The 18,103-nt window shown below is 35.2% G+C and overlaps 1 protein-coding gene across 1 annotated transcript; it reads right to left on the reverse strand.

Annotated features, from left to right (window-relative positions):
- Positions 1 to 6,497: 6,497 nt before the first annotated feature.
- LOC129760533 (terminal nucleotidyltransferase 5C) lies at positions 6,498 to 17,829 on the reverse strand. Its single transcript, XM_055758183.1, has one exon. The coding sequence runs from the start codon at positions 17,788 to 17,790 to the stop codon at positions 15,997 to 15,999; it is 1,794 nt and encodes a 597-aa protein (XP_055614158.1). The 5' UTR covers positions 17,791 to 17,829; the 3' UTR covers positions 6,498 to 15,996.
- Between the last annotated feature and the right edge of the window lie 274 nt (positions 17,830 to 18,103).

Genomic DNA, 18,103 nt, shown 5'->3' on the forward strand with positions numbered 1-18,103 from the left:
TCTTAATACGCAGTACACACCTAGCCCAAACAACACACACAGCATGCACAATACACTCAGCAACCTCACATTCCCACGCCACCCAACAACCACACAAACACGCCACACACCATCTACCACTCACACCTCACACCAGCTATCACCCAAGCGAACCACCACCCACGCTACACACCACGCACGCCTCACACCACCTATATCCCCCGTCTACGTCAACCACCACCCAAGCTAACCACCGCCCATGCCACACACCACCCACACCATCCACCACCCACGCTATCCTTCACCCTGCGTTGAAAAGACAAGACTCTTTCTGAGATATTTTGGCCCTGAAAAGGGCCGTTTTGTAGAGTTGATAATCGTTCAATTGTTATTTTTTTTTAATTACTTATTTTTATTTAAGAGCCTTTACACTAGGGTTTTGTTTACATATTTAATGATACGCACATTTGCTTGCATCTTTAGTGGAGTTGTTCAATTTTTACATTTTTTTTTTAATTTGTGACCTTGTGGCACGTCAGGATGCTTTCTTGAATGCTATGCATTTCTAATTTTATAGATGCTTCAAACTAATTCTATCTACTAACCTAAACCTAAAATTGTGGATGATATAACTGATTTATGTTATCATACTCCGAGTTACAGCACTTATTAATGAATTTTTCTTTAATTGCAGCTAATTGCTTTTCAATAGTTTTCATTTGGGCAATTTTGTGCGTTAGTCTATTACTTGTGTCTCTAGGCAAATTGTATATCATTCGTAGATACTTATTTTGAATATTTGTAATTTTTTCCTATGCGTTAATGCGCAGCTGTCCCAAACGGGTGAAGCATGCAATATGACGGGAAGAACAATTTGTTTGTAAACAGCTTCTTTGTTAATTAAAGACAATTTTGAATTCCTATTGATCAATGGAAACAGCTTTTTCATAATCAAGGAGCACTTTGTTCTAGTTTTTTCAATGTGTGTACGAAAAAGTAACATTTTATCGAGAGTTATTCCTAGGTATACAACCTCATCTGACCAATCAACAAGGCTATCATTCATAGAAATTTTGCAGTTAATTGAAGGAGCTAACTTAGGTGACTTATTATATGGAAATAATATTGCTTGCGTTTTCGTATTATTTATCTTGATCTTCCACATATTCATATATTCGGTAATCAAATTCAGATAGTTGTTGACCTTTCTAGTTGTTGTTTCAGTGTTTCGGCCTTTGGCCATTACGGCAGTATCATCGGCGTATAGAGACAGATGACAATTTTCAGGTGATTTTGGTATGTCAAACTACCCTGTGGCACGCCGGCCTGGATTCAGTAGATTTGAGAAGTGGCACCATGTAGGCTAACCTTAAAGCTTCTTCCGTTGAGATAATTCTGGACGAGTTTTATCAGGTAAATTGGAAAATTATACCTGTAAAGTTTGTACAGTAGGCCCTCGTGCCACACGTTGTCGCACGCCTTCTCGATATCTAACAGTGCCATCACTGTTGATTTTGCGACTCTTTTGTTCCGCCTGAAGAAGTTGGTCACTCGTAGTAACTGTTGCGATGTTGAATGGCCCTGCCGGAATCCAAACTGCTCAGATGGTATTATTCTGTTGTTGTTTATATGAACAAGAAGACGGTCAGGAATCAACCGTTCGAAAATCTTGCTCAGTAATGATAACAGGCTTATCGGCCGATAGCTGCTGGGAGAGGACGGGTCCTTTCCCGCTTTAGGGATGGGACCACCTTGGCACATTTCCATTTATATGGGAAGTATTGTAGATCCATACACTTGTTTAATATGGCAACTAAGTGTGTTATAGACTGCTCACTCAAATGCTTCAATAGTATGTTAAATATAGAGTCAAAGCCAACCAGCTGAAATTAAAGGTCTTTCAAGGAAAGTAAAAAGTAAAAATATAAGGAGTTCTCATTCATAGGAATATTTACCAAGCTTGTTAAATTTCTCGATAAAAAAAAAACAAAATAGAATAGAATCCCAATCTATCGAAAATTTCGTTATAACTTGTGTATTGCATCAAAGGACACGATAGGAGTTTTACTGAGACACATTCAGGAGAATAGATTTTTTTTGGCCATATCACTTACCAAGGTGATCTCCATGCCACATTTCCTTTACCCCCAAAAATCAGCGTGAGATTTGTGGAGGGATGGCGTACTGCCGGTCTCCGCAAAACAAATCATCACATGTGCTGCACTTTCTTTCTCCCTTTCAATTACACGGACTTGGCCGACGTCGTTATTGGTTCATTTTATAGAAGGAGATCCTCAAAGTTGTACAGTGAGATTGTATTGCTTGCTTTCAGCAAGCTTTCGTTTGGTTCATTGTGCAACGTTGATTATCTCGAACCAATCACGGAGCGCAACCATTATGACATTGGCCAGGAGGGGCCGCAGGTGGACCGTAGTTGATAGCAAGCTCAAGTCAATTGATGGATTTTCAAAGAAATATTTCAAATTTGCATAAAATTGTTCAAAGCTTAGTTCTTCTAGAAATGGGACACTTACGAATGTGTGTATCTCAAAAACCATACGATTGATCGAAATATTATCTATGAAGCAAATCAAGGTTAACTTATGATTATTCATGAAAAAATTCAAAATAAAATATTTATCGTCTTTTGTAAAAAATATTTCTACTCTATTCTTGGTACCTCCCATCAACTGGCGAACACTTTTTTAAGTCATGATTATGATCAGTTTTCAAACTCATATTTCGTCTATTCTGTATTTTAGGTGGCTGCATCCTCCTTCTTCAATTTCTGCTACTTTTCGGTCCAATACTTTTCTTTAAAATGAAGCTGAGGGCAATTTCATGTATACAGCTGTTTGCAATTTAACAAAACTTGATTATTTTTTAACTATAAAGCGTTTTTAATGGAATTTCTGCTGGCAAAATCGAACAATAACGAAGTAAAACCATCATGAGATTGAACTTAAAGTATAATTGGTTAGTATGGATTGCAGGTTGAACCTAGCAGCAAACAAAATTACTCTTTTAAGGCTTTTGAAAAAAGCAAAGACCAAAGTTTTCGTTTTAAAAATTATTGTTTTTTTTTTCCACAGGAGCAAAATCTTGGCCAATCATTACATTTTATACAAAACAATCAGCAAATACATACTCTTTTTTAAAGTATGTATTTGCTTATAGTTTTGTATAAAATTAGGGATTATGCCACGAGCAGATATGATATACGGTTCAAATGCTGGAATTTGTTTGAAATAAGGTTTTTCATAAGTTTTGTCGTTCATCAGAAATCATCTGTATCATTGTCTCGGTACTGGCTACACAGCTTACGAGCTCTGGAACTAGAAAAAATTGTTGTTGAGGTTAGGTTTGAATGACTCATAAGTTGGCAACACTTTTAGATAATCGGAAAATTTTTTTTGGACATTTCAGTGATCTACACTTAGTTTTTTGCTTATTCAAAATTCAAAATGTCAAATGAAAAAAAAGTTCTGAAGAAGAAAAAAATAAACAAGTCTATTTTTTTAAGCTCAAAATCTACTACTTTCACAAGCATCAACGAATATCGTGGATGATTTTAATAGGCCCGTTTTTTTCTGTTCATATTCCAAAAAAGTTATAGAAGTCACGAAGTCATAAAAGTAATAAGAAACATAACCATATGAAAATTCAGGAAAACACATCATTTTATTATTAGAAACGTCGATACACTTTTTCACATATGTATGCTTTAATGTATGTAATGTATGTAATTAGGAACGCATATGTTAATTATTAGATCAACATGCCCTCTAGCCTAAAATTTCAACACCTATCAAGCTTTCTCCTATTGGCGCACTAATGCCTGTCTATCCATCTTTCTTTCAAATTTCTATAAATAAATAAAAAAAAATCTATCTTGTTTTCATTCCGCCGAACATGCCATTAAAATTATAGTCACCAAAAAATATATATATATATATACATCTGAAAATTCTAGATTAGACCTACTCATAACAAAACAAAAAAACCCTGAAAAAATTTAGCGAAATAAAGCACACCGACCCTACTAACTAATGGCATAACAGGCTCAGAATTTATACCGCAATAGATTGAAAAACATTTTCAACTGAAAAGATGCTAATGTGCCTTCAAATTTTAAATTTGCCAAAAATCTATCATTTTTATTAATTACTAGCAGATTTTACCCGGCCTTGCTCGGGTTCACATAAAATATAAATCAAAATGGGTCGTTTGAATTTTCAAAACTTTTTAAGATTTATATTCATCATTATAAGAAATTTGTTTGTCTTTTAAAAGTTTTTATTACGGTTATTCACCGTGTTTATCGTTTCCACTGCGTTTATTTGTTTCATTTCGTCTTATTTATTTTATCTTCAAATGGTAAAATTGTTATTTATTTTTCCAATCCCCCCTCTTAAAAAAATCTCTTATTTTTCAAGATGGTTCCCTGTACAATGGAATATTCAAGTTTTATTTAGTGAAAAATTTCCTAATAGACTTTCGAATCTTGTTGAATCATGTTAAATACTAATTTTTCAGGTTTTCAGTTGTATTTTGCCTGTTCAATTTCACACTGTTTTATGAATACTTGTTCTTAAATGTTGAAAGTTCCAATAATAATTTTTGGAAGTTTTCGAAAACGAATCATCTTTTCCGATGATACTATTATAATGTTATGAAAAAGGTTTTATTTGAGTTTTATTTCAAACTCCTGGACGGTCGTTTCTAATGCCCGCCCCATGGTGATGGTAAAAATAACCCCGCCAAAGGAAAAAAAATCGTTTCCCAAAATGGGTGCCATGACTTTTGATCTGAGGGAATAAAAACGAAAGTTGTATGGGAGGGTCCTTTTTCTTAGGTGGAAGGGGCTCAAAACTATTACTAAAACCTTACCATGATTCAAACACACAACTGTACCAAATTTCAAGCTGATTGGTTAAGCGGTGTGGATTTGTATAAGGTGCATACAAACAAACAAACATATATAGTCCAACTCATCTTTATATATTAGAAGATAGAAGATTCTTATCACTTTTACTTCGCTGTGTGGTTGCCGAAATCACAATAGTATCATAATTTTTTTTTGCAAAACTTTGTCTAGTACATACTCTGTAACACAGAATATAGGAAGAAAAATGATCAGGTCTTACAGATTCAATAGAAAAAGTTGGTTCATTTTTTCATGAAAATTTTTTAAAATTTGATAAAACAATAATTTTTTTGAAAAAAAAATTATTCAGTTTGATGAAACAAAGCATCGAATCACAGATTTACAGATTTTTGGTGTCCAAAGTTTTTTACCGACAATTTCAGTCTTAATCACATCTTTCTCTTTCCAAAATCAAATCGAAAAAAATGAAAATCTATTTAAAAAATCAGTCAAAATACTCGTTTATTCAGCAATAAAAGCAATGTTGATAATTGTTAAAAACTTTGTTACTGCTTTGTATGGAAAAATGTGTTTCAACAGAGAATAAAAGAATAACAACAGAGTTCAAGCAATAACCATCAAAAATATTTTATAATTTTTTTCAACCAAGTTTACAAACATGTGTTTTAATTCTCACTTTGTTGAAACATTATTTTTTGTGAAAAAAAACTAAGTAGAAATAATTTTTATCTATTTACGACAATTTTGGTGTTGAATGTCTATTTCTGAAAAAAACTGGCACCCTTTTTGATCGTATGGATCGTTTTCGATAAAACTTGACCGAATACTGGATAAAAAAAATTACTTTTTACCAAACTTTAAGATTTTTCAATAAAGTTTGTCAAACATACGGTGATTATTGTGAAGCGCTCACAAATTTTCTGTGGTGGTGCGTTTGTTGGATAGTTTAACTAAATTGTATGAATATTTCATTAATAAATATAAGCTGACAGAGATGGCAGCTAGTCATTGTTAGATAAAAGTGCGCTACTTCACGCAATTTCATGTTTTTAAACGCTACTGAAACTTTAACCCAAAAAACTAATATCAAATAGTTTTTTCAAAAATCCTATCGTACATGAAGCATGCATGAGGTTGATTATCCTTAGATTTTGAAAGCGATTAAACAAAATTGGAGTATAAAGGACAGATTAGGAAAAAAAAAAACGAATTATACTTTACGAAAGATGAAGAAAAATTTACCGGAAATAACGGGTTTTGAAATATCTAAAAACCAGTATTTTAGTGTTGACAAAAATGGACAGTTTTATGCGGTTTTACCGGTTACGCTACAAAAATCCTTCTGAACTCTAGAGTGTCCTTTTCCCGGCCATTTTGGCGTTCCATGACAATCCTTTTTCCGGGAATTTTCGAGATCCCGGGAAAAATTGTGAATGAAAATTTTAATAATCTACTGCCTACGAAACCTAATTTATATGGTATTTTTTTATTTTTAAGAAGCTGTTAATAGGCACCGTTACCCTTTTTTTTAAAGTGCATATTATGAATTAACTAACGTACATATGGAGATTTATCAAAAGTATTCCTTAGGTTTTCGGATGTTCCAAATGAAATTGAGAAGAAGTTTGCCTTTGGTTTTATGGTTTATTTGTATTTCTTCAGAAAAAAAACTCTTTATTACTCATCTTGTTCTTCACATATCGTAAATTAAATTACTCATTACATGACACATTCTTTCATTCATAGTGTTTTTTTTTATTAATTATTTATTTATTTATAATATAATATTTATTCATAATATTAATAATAATATTCAGCTTATGTTTGCATACGAACACATCTTTTGATTCCTTTTCTTTGCTACTTTGCTTGTTTTGCTTCATTTGTTTGTTTTGTTTTGTATTTGTTTTGTTACATCAAGACCACAACATTCCGACAACAAAACTCCTCCTTTCGCAACGAAACTTTTTTTTTTCCCTTCGTTTAGGAAGTTTTCTCCCTTCCCTCATTAAAATACACATCTCTCAACAATCGGATTAAGATTCCTTTCCTTTTTTTCTCCACTTTGACAAACTTAACAAAACAAAAAAAACTTCAATCGTGCAACGAATGTTGCAATTTTTTTTTTATTTTATCTTCAACTTTTTTAACTTTCGAACATTCAAAAGATGTGTCCCTCATGTGTGTGTGTGTGTGTGTTTTTGTTTTGATTTTGTTTGTATGGGTATGATTTTTTTATGTTTGCTTCTCTTGGTTTGTTAGATTTTATTATGAATATATGTTTGAATCGGTTTTACCGTTTTATGTTTCTGTTTTGCAGCCGTTGCCTTGGTGAATGGAGAATCTGATGGTTTGAAGATTTTCCATTTAAGTAGATAATTTCTTCTTAAATCACTGAATAACACACGATGCTTTTTCATTTGCTTCTTCTGCTTCGTCTAATGGTAGATTTTACGATTAGAGAGTAGTAATACACAGCTCCGAACTGTTCCAAACCGGATGTTTGTCGATTTTTTGTCCATCTGAAACTGTAATAATTGTTGCTTCTAAAGTTTGGTTAGGTTTTTGTTTTTGTCTTCATGTACAGATAAAATTATGTGTTCTGTTTGTTTTTGTTTATGTTTTATTTCCATGCCTTGTCTATTTCCCTCAGTATGCTTTGAAATTGTTTGTGTATTTCATGGTTTACTACGATTGAAGACGCATGCTTTTATGGTTTTGATTGTGTAACAGAGTGTCCGATCTGCTTTATCGACACTGATTTGCTTTGTTTTCGTTTCTGCTTCTTTTGTTAGTTTCTCTTTTGTCTATTCGTGATTGTTTTGGTGTAGTGTAAAATATAGAGCTTTTCTTTTAGGTTGACTTTCTTCTTCTTTAAATATATATTTATTGGTTTCTGTATTTTTCTTTTATTTGTTTGTTTACGTTTGACAGTCATAAGTTTTGAATGCAGTAGCAGTAGTTTGTTTACAAATGTTGTTTACAGGATTAAAAGTACCATCGAATTCGTTTCTGTTGGTTGTTTTGTGACTTTTTTTAAAACTTTCATAACAGATCAGCTTCTGACGGATAATTTCTTTAATTTTTGTATAAGTTTTTTTTTTATTTTGGCAACTTAACAAACTAAACTTCAATTTACGTTTTCTCTTTCTCTCTTTCGCATCGAGTTCGATTACAAAACTAAATTGATAAGGAATGCAAAACTATTCGCTCGAGTTTGATTTTCATTATTTATTTTGTTGGTTTATTCTTTTTGTCCCTTCAAGTTAATCTTTTGCTATAGTCGTCGTTTCGTTTCATCTTTTGCGTGTTTTGTTTTTGTTTATTTATGTTTTGTTTGACAGCACGAGTGGCTGTCACGAGGAACGCTGGTTTTCTGTCAGTCGCGTTTCGCAGTTTCGTTTCGTTACTTGAGGAAAACACTCGGAAACGTCCGATCTTTCGATGGTTTTGTTTGTTTGTTTTGGACTAGCTACAGTATGGTGGTTTTAAGATGCGGCAAAAGGATTTTTCGTTGACAACTAAGAGTCAGATGAGTCAGTAAGATGTTGTTTATCGAGTTTATGTTGGTTTTTTTTTGTCACACTTTTACTCGGATGTGTTTTCTCTTTCAAAACAAAGGGTCCTCTCGTCTCTTGGGGTTCTTGTGATGGGCGTTGCTCTTTTAAAGAAGGAAGAGAGAGGCCGACAAATGGCTGGCTGGCATTTGTCTGATTCTTCTTTATCGACCGAGTGGATTAAAGGTGCGCGCGCATTTTGTTTTTCGTTCGCATGGTGGGACGTTCCAAGTGTTCGGAAATAAAACAAAGCGTTTTTTGTAGGTTTTTCTGAGAGTTTATTGTTTAATTCCATGGACACAAACCAACTAGTAGTACTTAAAAACTTTTTTTGAGTGTTTTCCTCCTCAGGGCATTTCATTGTTTTTGTTTTTTTATTCGTTTTCAAAGAAGCTTGTAGGTTTAAAATCTATCAATTATTCAGCATGTGGCTCATAACTTAGTCAAATGGTTTTTTATTTAATTAAAATTACAGTAATTCATGTGTGTTTTTTATTTCATTTCTCATAAATTTGTGGGTATTTTAAATCCATGCGTCATTCAATAATCGCTTGCTGAATTATCTCGTAAGTAGAATGAATTGAAATTTAAATTATAGTTACAGTATCAAAAAAATGATTTTTATGGTTAAGGTTTTCATAGTTTTTCGTTTTTTTCCTCCTTTTTCGATTTTTCTAATCACAGAGAATGTAATGATCTACAAAGTAATATGCAACTATCGTAATGGTTCTTTTCAATAATTTTGTAGTCACTAGACAGTTTTTAAAAAACTTCATGTTCATATCTATTGTTTTGTTTTTAAACTTTTTCTTTATTTTCTTCAGTTTAGTATAATATTGCCGCCCTCTTTTTGGCAGCTTGCTTCGCGCGTTGTTTTTCTTAGTATTTCTTATTTCCTCTTTCTCTCTCTTTAATCTGTCACACTTTGACAGCTGTTCAGTGTTGCCAGAATTGCTGCAAATCTGGAATAGATGTGTCTGACTTCCTCACACATCCTAAAGGTTTACCTTTTACTTCTTTATTGTTGCTAATTTTTCTCTTTTTCGATCTCGACAAGACGGCATTCGTTTTCCGAATCATGTTGCGGACAGTCTATTAAACTCTTGTTGTAGGATTCCATACATAATTAACCCGAATTTACACTCAAACAATCTTGCTTCGCATCGTCCGTATCAAGTAAGTATCTCAAAGGTTACAAAGGAAATTAAAATGAAAACAACAGAAAATCCGGGCGAATGAGAAATCTTGCTTTACTTGCTTTTTTTTCTTTAATCATTATTTTGAGACGATAGAAAGTAAACAAAGGAAAATTTCCTACAAACAATAAACAAGGGGAATAAACACAGCCTTTTTATAACATTTTTAGCATTTTTTAACTTTTCTTGATTTGTTACTTTACAGTAGTATAGTTGAGTCTCTACGCCTCGGTTTTGATCCAAAAAAAAAATCTGGGCCCGGAAAGCTCTCGTCGTCCATCGAGCTGGATTCTAGCGGAGAGCTTTCGACTTTTGCTTGCAGCTCTACTTTTCGCGCAACTCTGACGTCGCAGTTGGTTGGAAAACAGATAATAGTAATAATAACAGTCTCAGTTTTCAACATATCGGCGGCCACAGTGCCAAGCGCTCTACTTTATCGATCGTGATTTTTTTGTTTGGTGCAAAATGTCAACCTTCACACGAACACACGCACAGTTCCTTTGAGAAATTTTCGCTACAACTCTGCTTCATAGACTAATTTATTTTTTGTCAATTAATTTTCCATACATTTTCAATACTTTCTACAGTTTTGAAACTCTTTCCAAATGAAGAAGCCCAACAAATCTTCAAAAAAAAATTCTACGATTCCATGTTAACAAAAAGTCAAAAATACCATCTTAAAAATGAACTTTTCAATTTTTTCACTTCTCGAATGAACACTAATTAAGACGATTGCTTTTTTTCTCAAAAATTCTTCATTACTTTTCACGTTATATTTCACAAACACATGCACTTAAGTGTAGCTCACGGAAATATTAATCTTATTTTTACACATTTGTTGTAAAGTTTTGAATATTGAGAGATATCTACATGTCAACAGCTAGTACACATGCTCGGGTTAAAATAGTTCCACTTTAAATGTACAATATTTACACATAAACAAGTTGGGGGGATGTTTAATTTATTTCCCCCTCAACATGTTGTAATGGTCAAATTTTCATTTATATGAATTTTAAAATATTTTTAAACTTTAATGTTTTGACTACCCTACAACAGATGGCGTTGTGCTATCACAATGTACTACTGGCTAATGCAATCACTAGTTTTTATTTTGAAGTTCAGTTATCTTTCTCATTTTTTATTTCTATAAAGTATTTCAAGTATTCAAAGAAAGTACTTTTAAAATGAAAATAAAAAATAAAAAATATTTCAATTTTTGTTGTATAGACGATCTTTCGTTCAAAATGATATGTTTTACTGAAATAAATTTTCATATGTGATGAAAATTGAAATAAAAATGGATAGAAAAACTGAATAAAAAAATTTGATTCGATTTTAAAATTCGGAATTCCAGCTTCAAAATCTGAATTTCAAGCCTGTATTCACCAATTGAAAAAAATTTCAATCTTGAGTGTGCATCTGATTTCGGCATTTCAAATTGGACTTCGAAATCTGACTTCAAAATCTAACTGCGGAATCTTATGACTTCGAATTCTGACTTTGTAATCTCACTTCAGAATTTGACTTCGGAATCTGACTTCTGAATCTGACTTCAAAATCTGTCTTCGGAATCTGACTTCGAAATCTGTCTTCGGAATCTGACTTCGGATTTTGACTTCAGAATCTGACTTCAGAATCTGATTTCGGAACTTGACTTTGTAATCTGACTTCGAATTTTGACTATGGATTCTGACTTCGGAATCTGACTCTGGAATTTGATTTCGAAATCTAACTTTGAAAACTAACTTCGGAATCTGACTTCGTAATCTTCTTTCGAAATATGACGTTGAGATCTTACTTTGGAATATAAACCAAAATCTTACTTTGAAATATGAATCGAAATCTTTCGGAATCTGACTTCAAAATCTATCTTCGGAATCTGACTTTGAAATCATATTTAAAAATCTGACTTCGAAATCCGACATTGGAATCTGACTTCGAGATCCAACTTCGAAATTGAATTCAAAATCCGACTTAGGAATTTGACTTCAAAATCTGATTTCGTAAACTGTCTTCAAAATCTGGCTTCGAATCTGACTCCAGAATCTGATTTCGAAATCTGACTTCGAAATCTGACTTCGAAATCTTACTTTGAAATCTAACTTCAGATTCTGATTTCGAAATCTGGCTCTAGAACCTGATTTCGAAATCTTACTTTGAAATCTGACTTTTAGATTTGACTTTGATATCTTACTTCGAAATCTGACTTCGGAATTGGACTTCAAAATCTGACTTTGGAATCTGACATCGACATCTGACTTCAAAATCTGACTTCAGAATCTGACTTCGAAATCTGACTTTGAAATCTGACTTCGAAATCTTAATTCGAAATCTGACTTTAAGATCTTTCTTCGAAATTTGACTTTGGAATCTTGCTTTGGCATTTGATTTCGGAATCTGATTTTGGAATCTGACTTCGAAAACTTACTAGGAAATCCTGCTTCGAAAACTTACTTCGAAATCTGACTTTGAGACCTGACTTCGGAATCTGACTTCAAAATCTGACTTTAGAATCTGACTTTAGAATCTGACTTCTAAATCTGACTTCGAAATTTGACTTCGAAATCTGACTTAGAAATCTGACTTCGAAATCTGAATTTGAGATCTGACTTTGAAATCTTACTTTGAAATCTGTTTTCGGAATCTGACCTCAAAATCTGACTTCGAAATCTGGCTTCGAATTTTACTTCTAAAACTGGAATCTGACAACGAAATCTGATTTTTGAATCTGACTTTAAAATCAATGTTCGAATTTTATCTTGAGATTCTGACTTTGGAATCTAATTTCGTGATCTAACCTTTGAAATCTGACTTCGATATCTAATTTTGAGTTCTTACTTCGGAATCTGACTTCAAAATCTGGCTTTGGAATCTGACTTCAAAATCTCACTTCGAAATCTTACTTTGGAATTTGACTTCGGAATCTGACTTCGAATTTTGACTTTGGAATCTGACTTCGGAATCTGATTTCAAAATCTGATTTCAGAATCTTACTTGAAATTTTGACTTTGGATTCTGACTTCGGAATCTGACTCTGAAAACTGATTTCGAAATCTTTCTTTGAAATCAGACTGCGGAATCTAACTTCAAAATATGACTTCGAAATCTGCCTTCAAAATCTGACTTTGAAATCTAACTTCGGAATTTGACTTCGGATTCTGACTTCGCAATTGGACTTCAAAATCTGACTTTGGAATCATACTTCGAAATTTTACATTGAGATCAGACTTTAAGGTCTTGCTTCGAAATCTGACTTCAATATCTGACTTCCAAATCTAACTTCGGAGTCTGGTTTCAAAGTCTAACTTTGAATTCTGACTTCGAAATATAGCTTCGAAATCTGAATTTGGACTCTGACTTCGAAATTCGACTCTGTAATCTGATTTCAAAATCTAACTTTGAAATCTGACGTCGGAATTTGACTTCAAAATCTTACTTCGAAGTCTGACTTTGAGATCCGACTTAGAGATCTTACTTCAAATTCTGACTTTGGGATCTGATTCCGGAATCTGACTTCAAAATATAACTCTGGAATGTGACTTCGAAATCTGCTTTCGGAATCTGATTTTGGTATCTGACTTCGAAATATGACTTCGGAATCGGATTTCAAAGTCAAACTTCGAAATCTGACTCTGAAATCTAACTTCGAAATCTGACTTCGAAATCTAACTTCGAGATCCTACTTTCAGTTCCTACTTTGAAATTTGACTTTGGAATCTGACTTCGAAATTTTATTTCGGAATCAGACTTCTAAATCTGACTTCGGAATCTCACTTTGAAATCTGACTTCGAAGTCTGACTCCGGAATTTGACTTTTCTATCTTACTTCGGATTCTGTATTTGGAAACTTACTTCGGAATCTGACTTCAGAATCTGATTTCGAAAACTGACTTCTAAATCCGACTTCGGAGTCTGACTACGAAATCTAATTTTGGAATCTGACTTTGATATTTGAATTCGAATTTTGACTGTTTATTCTGACTTCAAAATCTTACTTCGAAATCTGACTTCGAAATCTGAATTCGAAATCTGACTTTGAAATCTAACTTCGAAATCTGAGTTTGAATTTTGACTTCGGAATCTGACTCTTGAATTTGGTTTCGAAATCTTACTTTGAAATCTGACTTCAGATTTCTTCGGATTCTGACCTCGTTACGAAATTCGACTCCGAAATCTGACTTGGGAGTTTGACGTTCGAATCTGACTTCTCAATCTAACTTCGGAATCGGACTTTGGAATCTGACTTCAGAATCTGTTTTCGAAAGCTGGCTTCTAAATCCGACTTCGGAATCTGACTACGAAATCTGATTTTGGAATCTGACTTCCAATTTTGACTTTTTATTCTGACTTCAAAATCTTACTTCGAAATCTGACTTCAAAATCTGACTTTGGAATCTAACTTCTACATCTGACTTTGAATTTTGACTTCGGAATCTGACTATGGAATCTGATTTCGAAATCTAACTTTGAAATCTGATATTGGAATCTGACATTGGAATCTGACTTCGAAAAATGACTTCGAATCTGACTTCTAAAACTGACTTCGGGATCTGATATCAGAATCTGACTTCGAAATCTAACTTTGAAACCGGACTTTAGATTTTGACTTCGGAATCTGACTCTAGAACCTGATTTCGAAATCTTACTTTGAAATCTGACTTCGAAATTTGATTTTGAGATTTGACTTTGTGATCTTACTTCGAAATCTGACTTCGGAATTATATTTTAAATCTGACTTTTGAGTCTTACTTTGAAATCTGACTTCCGAATCAATTTCGAAATCTGATTTGGAAATCTGACTTCGAAGTTTGACTTCGAAATTTGACTCTGAGATCTTTCTCTGGAGTTTAGCTTTAATTTTATCTTAAAAAAAAAGAGTTTAACTTCGAAATCTTACTTTGGATTCGGATTTGCATTCTGAATTTGACTCCAAAATTTCGATTCTGTTTTAATATACAGGTCTACAAAATTAACTTTTTTCCTTCTTACTGAGTTCCAGAAGTGATTTGTATAATCCAAATATGCAGTACATTTTTAATAAAATATCTCTGGAAGTTTTGATCAATAGGTTTGTTACTAAAAGAAACAACCTTTATCGAAACACTGTAAACAATTTTGGCAACACTAAATAATCAATCTAAGGTATTCAAATCAAAAGTGTTCAATCAATTATCAATTTTATGCTGAATTGACCATATTTTGATTTCTGATAAAAAAAAATTATGAAGTTCAGTTTTTGTTTTCAAGCTCAGAAACGTCCTTCAGTGATACCAGAAAAAAAAAATAAATTTGTATATTGAAATTAAAAAAGTCGAAATGAGATTTTTCAAACGTCATATTAAAAAAAAAGAATATTTACGAATTTCAAACATGTTTTGGCTGAAGGATGATGAATAGATTTTGAATAAGATTTTTTTTTGTATCCAAAGATTTGTTTGTTTACCTTGATTGGTTGACTTATTTTAATAAACGAAAAATTCTTTCGATTTTTTCAACCTATGATCAAAATAAGAGATTATTTTAAAAAAAACTGTCAAAAGTTTCAGTTTCAAAAAATAAGTACAAAATTTAAAAAAGAGTATAACTTCAAGAAAATCTACTTTTTAAATCTTTTCCGCAATAAAATCAAAAAAAAAATTCTAAATTCCCTACTCAAAATTGACAGTGCTGCCTGTTGAAAACTTCCCATTTTTACATCCCTTTATAAATCCATTTTTTTTTTTAAGTTAACCAATTTATCGGATTGAAACTTGCCATCACCATATTCATTTGTCGAATCCGAAGAAAGGTACGATTTATGAGTAGCGCTAGCGTCTCTTGTATTTTTTTTGTTACTTCTTGGTATAGCAACGTCAAAACGACCATGCAAAATGCGTAGTAATAGTTGTTTATTTTTCTCTCAGTGTGTGTGTGACAAGTTTCAATCCAATATAACCAAGCAACCAATATGCTTCAATCAAAGTAGTCGAATCGTTCTTCAAAGTGTGTGCGTGTGTTCGCGTTCGTTTTCGGAACGAGATGATCATCGTTCCGCGATCATGAGGATGTTGGCCGGCGAATAGTACTCGTAGTCGATTATTGTTGGCGCCGACGACGGTTGATTACTGTAGTTGTCGAAGCCTGGACAACAACTTGGCGATGAGCACAGGACTGGATACGAGTCTGCTGTTGACAGTTGCTGCTGTTGATGTTGTTGATGTGATAGCAGAGTCGCTGGATTGCTGTAGCCGATGATGGATCCCACTAGCAGTGGTGCTGCTGTTGCTGCTTCATTACAGTTGATGCTGACGTTAGTGGTGGTGTTGCTGTTGATGTTGCTATTGTTAGTGGCTAATTGGCTGTTGCGATGCTGTTGATCGTCGTTGGTGGTCGGTGATCACGTCGTTAGCCACGTGGTGTTGCAGGTGCAGAGCGTGGTCGGGATGACCGGGGCGTAGAACATTCCGTTGGCGTAGAGAAGACCGCCCGGCTGGGGCGTTAGGGAGATGGTCTGTGGCTGATGTTGAAGCTGTTGCTGTCCGGGTTGCGTTTGCTGGGTGTGCTGGAGCTGGAGAGTTTGCGTCTGGGGCGAGGCCTGCGGATGATGATGGTGGATAACAGTCTGCTGAATCGGTGAATGTGGCTGAGGCTGTAAGCTGAGCTGCGAGAGCTGGGTCTGCAGTGGCTGCAGCTGAAGTGTGGTCGTGTGCTGAGGGACTGCACTCGTGGTTGTAATGATGGTCTGATTCTGGGGCTGATCACGGTACAGCACCTGCATGGCCAGCGATTGGATCAACATTAGGGTCTGCCGACGCTCGTGGCCCATCAGACACACTGTACTCTGCTCAACAACGTCTAATAAATGCATCAGGTACTGGTATTGCAGATGTTCCTCTGCCTCACCCGAGAAGTGATTCTTCAGATACGCCTCCAGCTTGATCTTTTGCTGATCGATATCCGGGAAGTCAATGAAGAACCTGGAGCACATGTAACGTTCCAGGGTTTTGATTTTCTGGGGATCAACTGGAATATAGTTCCGCACAAGCAAATTGCAATACTTTAATAGTCCACCGCCTCGAATTTCCTCCGGTTGCCTCGTGGAGATGAGTTTCTTCTGCAAGTGGTACAGAGCTTCCTGGAAATCCCCATAAACCGATTCCCCAACCACCGAAGGATAGAAGTTCTCCGTGATCATGGTCTTCTCTGTGCAGTCGTAGAACATCAACAGCGAGTCCAGAACGATCTGGAATGAATCCACGCTGAACTCGAACTGTCTACGCATGGTATCGACAAATTTCAGTTCAACGTTCTTGTGCCCAGGCGAATTTCCCAGCGAGATCAGACTCCATCGGTCGCCGTCATTGTTATTGTTGACCTTGACCATCTTTCCAACGTACGCCTCCTTCAGCGAACACTGAGTTATCCTCCGCCTCACAACACCTTCCGGCAGCAAATCCAGCAGCGATGACAGTACGGCCGACTTAACCCGATCGAAGTGCCGATTCGAGCTGAACTCAATCGCAAAGATCAAATCCAAATCGTTGTATGGCTGGGCTTCCGAGGCCAACACGTGACTAGCAGCGCCCCCATTCAAGCGTATATCCTTCACAGTCATTCCGGCTCCACCCGAGGCGATATCGGTCTCCAGCTTCTCGCGCACAATGTTAACCAGATCCTTCAACTTAACTTCCAACGTGGGAAAGTTGCCACGACCATGGATCGAGATCGGTTCGTTCAGTACATCGTCCAGTTTGCAGACCTGCTCAAAAGACAGCACGGCCAACCTTTGAGCCGAATTGTCCAGATTTTCGTACGAAGAGCCATTCTCCGAACCAGCCGACGAAAGTCCGGAAGAGGTCGACCTAGCCGATGAAACGGCCGACGACGACGATGAAGAAGCCGTCGAGTAGGAAGAGGACGCACAGGAAGCTAGCGAGCTGTTGGATCGGGGTGACGGCGGCGGAGAAACGAATCCGGCATCCGAATGGGCGTAGTTTAGCGTCGTGTAGCCAACGTTCGGGTTCGTGTGGTGCTGCTGCTGATGGTGGCCGCCGTGATGGCTGTGATGGTGATGCTGCGATTGGTACTGATGTGGCTGCAAGTGTGTGTGCTGCAGAGCTGTTTGCTGCTGTTGATAGCCAACGTTGTGGTAGTTGCTGCTGTCCTGGCTCTGCACATGATATCCGTCCATGATCCGCGCGTTGTAAGAGTCGGGAACTTTCAAAGTTCCGCACTGAAATGAGGAGATAAGGTTGAAAGAAATTAGATGGCGGTTTACTTAATTGAGGTTAATTACAATTGTCGAAATTGTCAAAATTTTTAAAAATTGTCAAAATTGTAATTAACTATTATTAAATTGTAGAATAGAAGTCTATTCTATTTGGATAATATCAATTACTTTGGGTTTCAAACAAAGCATGAGTACCTAATCGAAAATATCCTAAGCAGAAAAACCAACCAAAAACGAGGATGAAATCGAATATCATCAAATCACCGTGAACCGA

The sequence above is a fragment of the Uranotaenia lowii genome, unplaced genomic scaffold (assembly GCF_029784155.1).
Source record: "Uranotaenia lowii strain MFRU-FL unplaced genomic scaffold, ASM2978415v1 HiC_scaffold_649, whole genome shotgun sequence".
NCBI classification, from domain to species: domain Eukaryota; kingdom Metazoa; phylum Arthropoda; class Insecta; order Diptera; family Culicidae; genus Uranotaenia; species Uranotaenia lowii.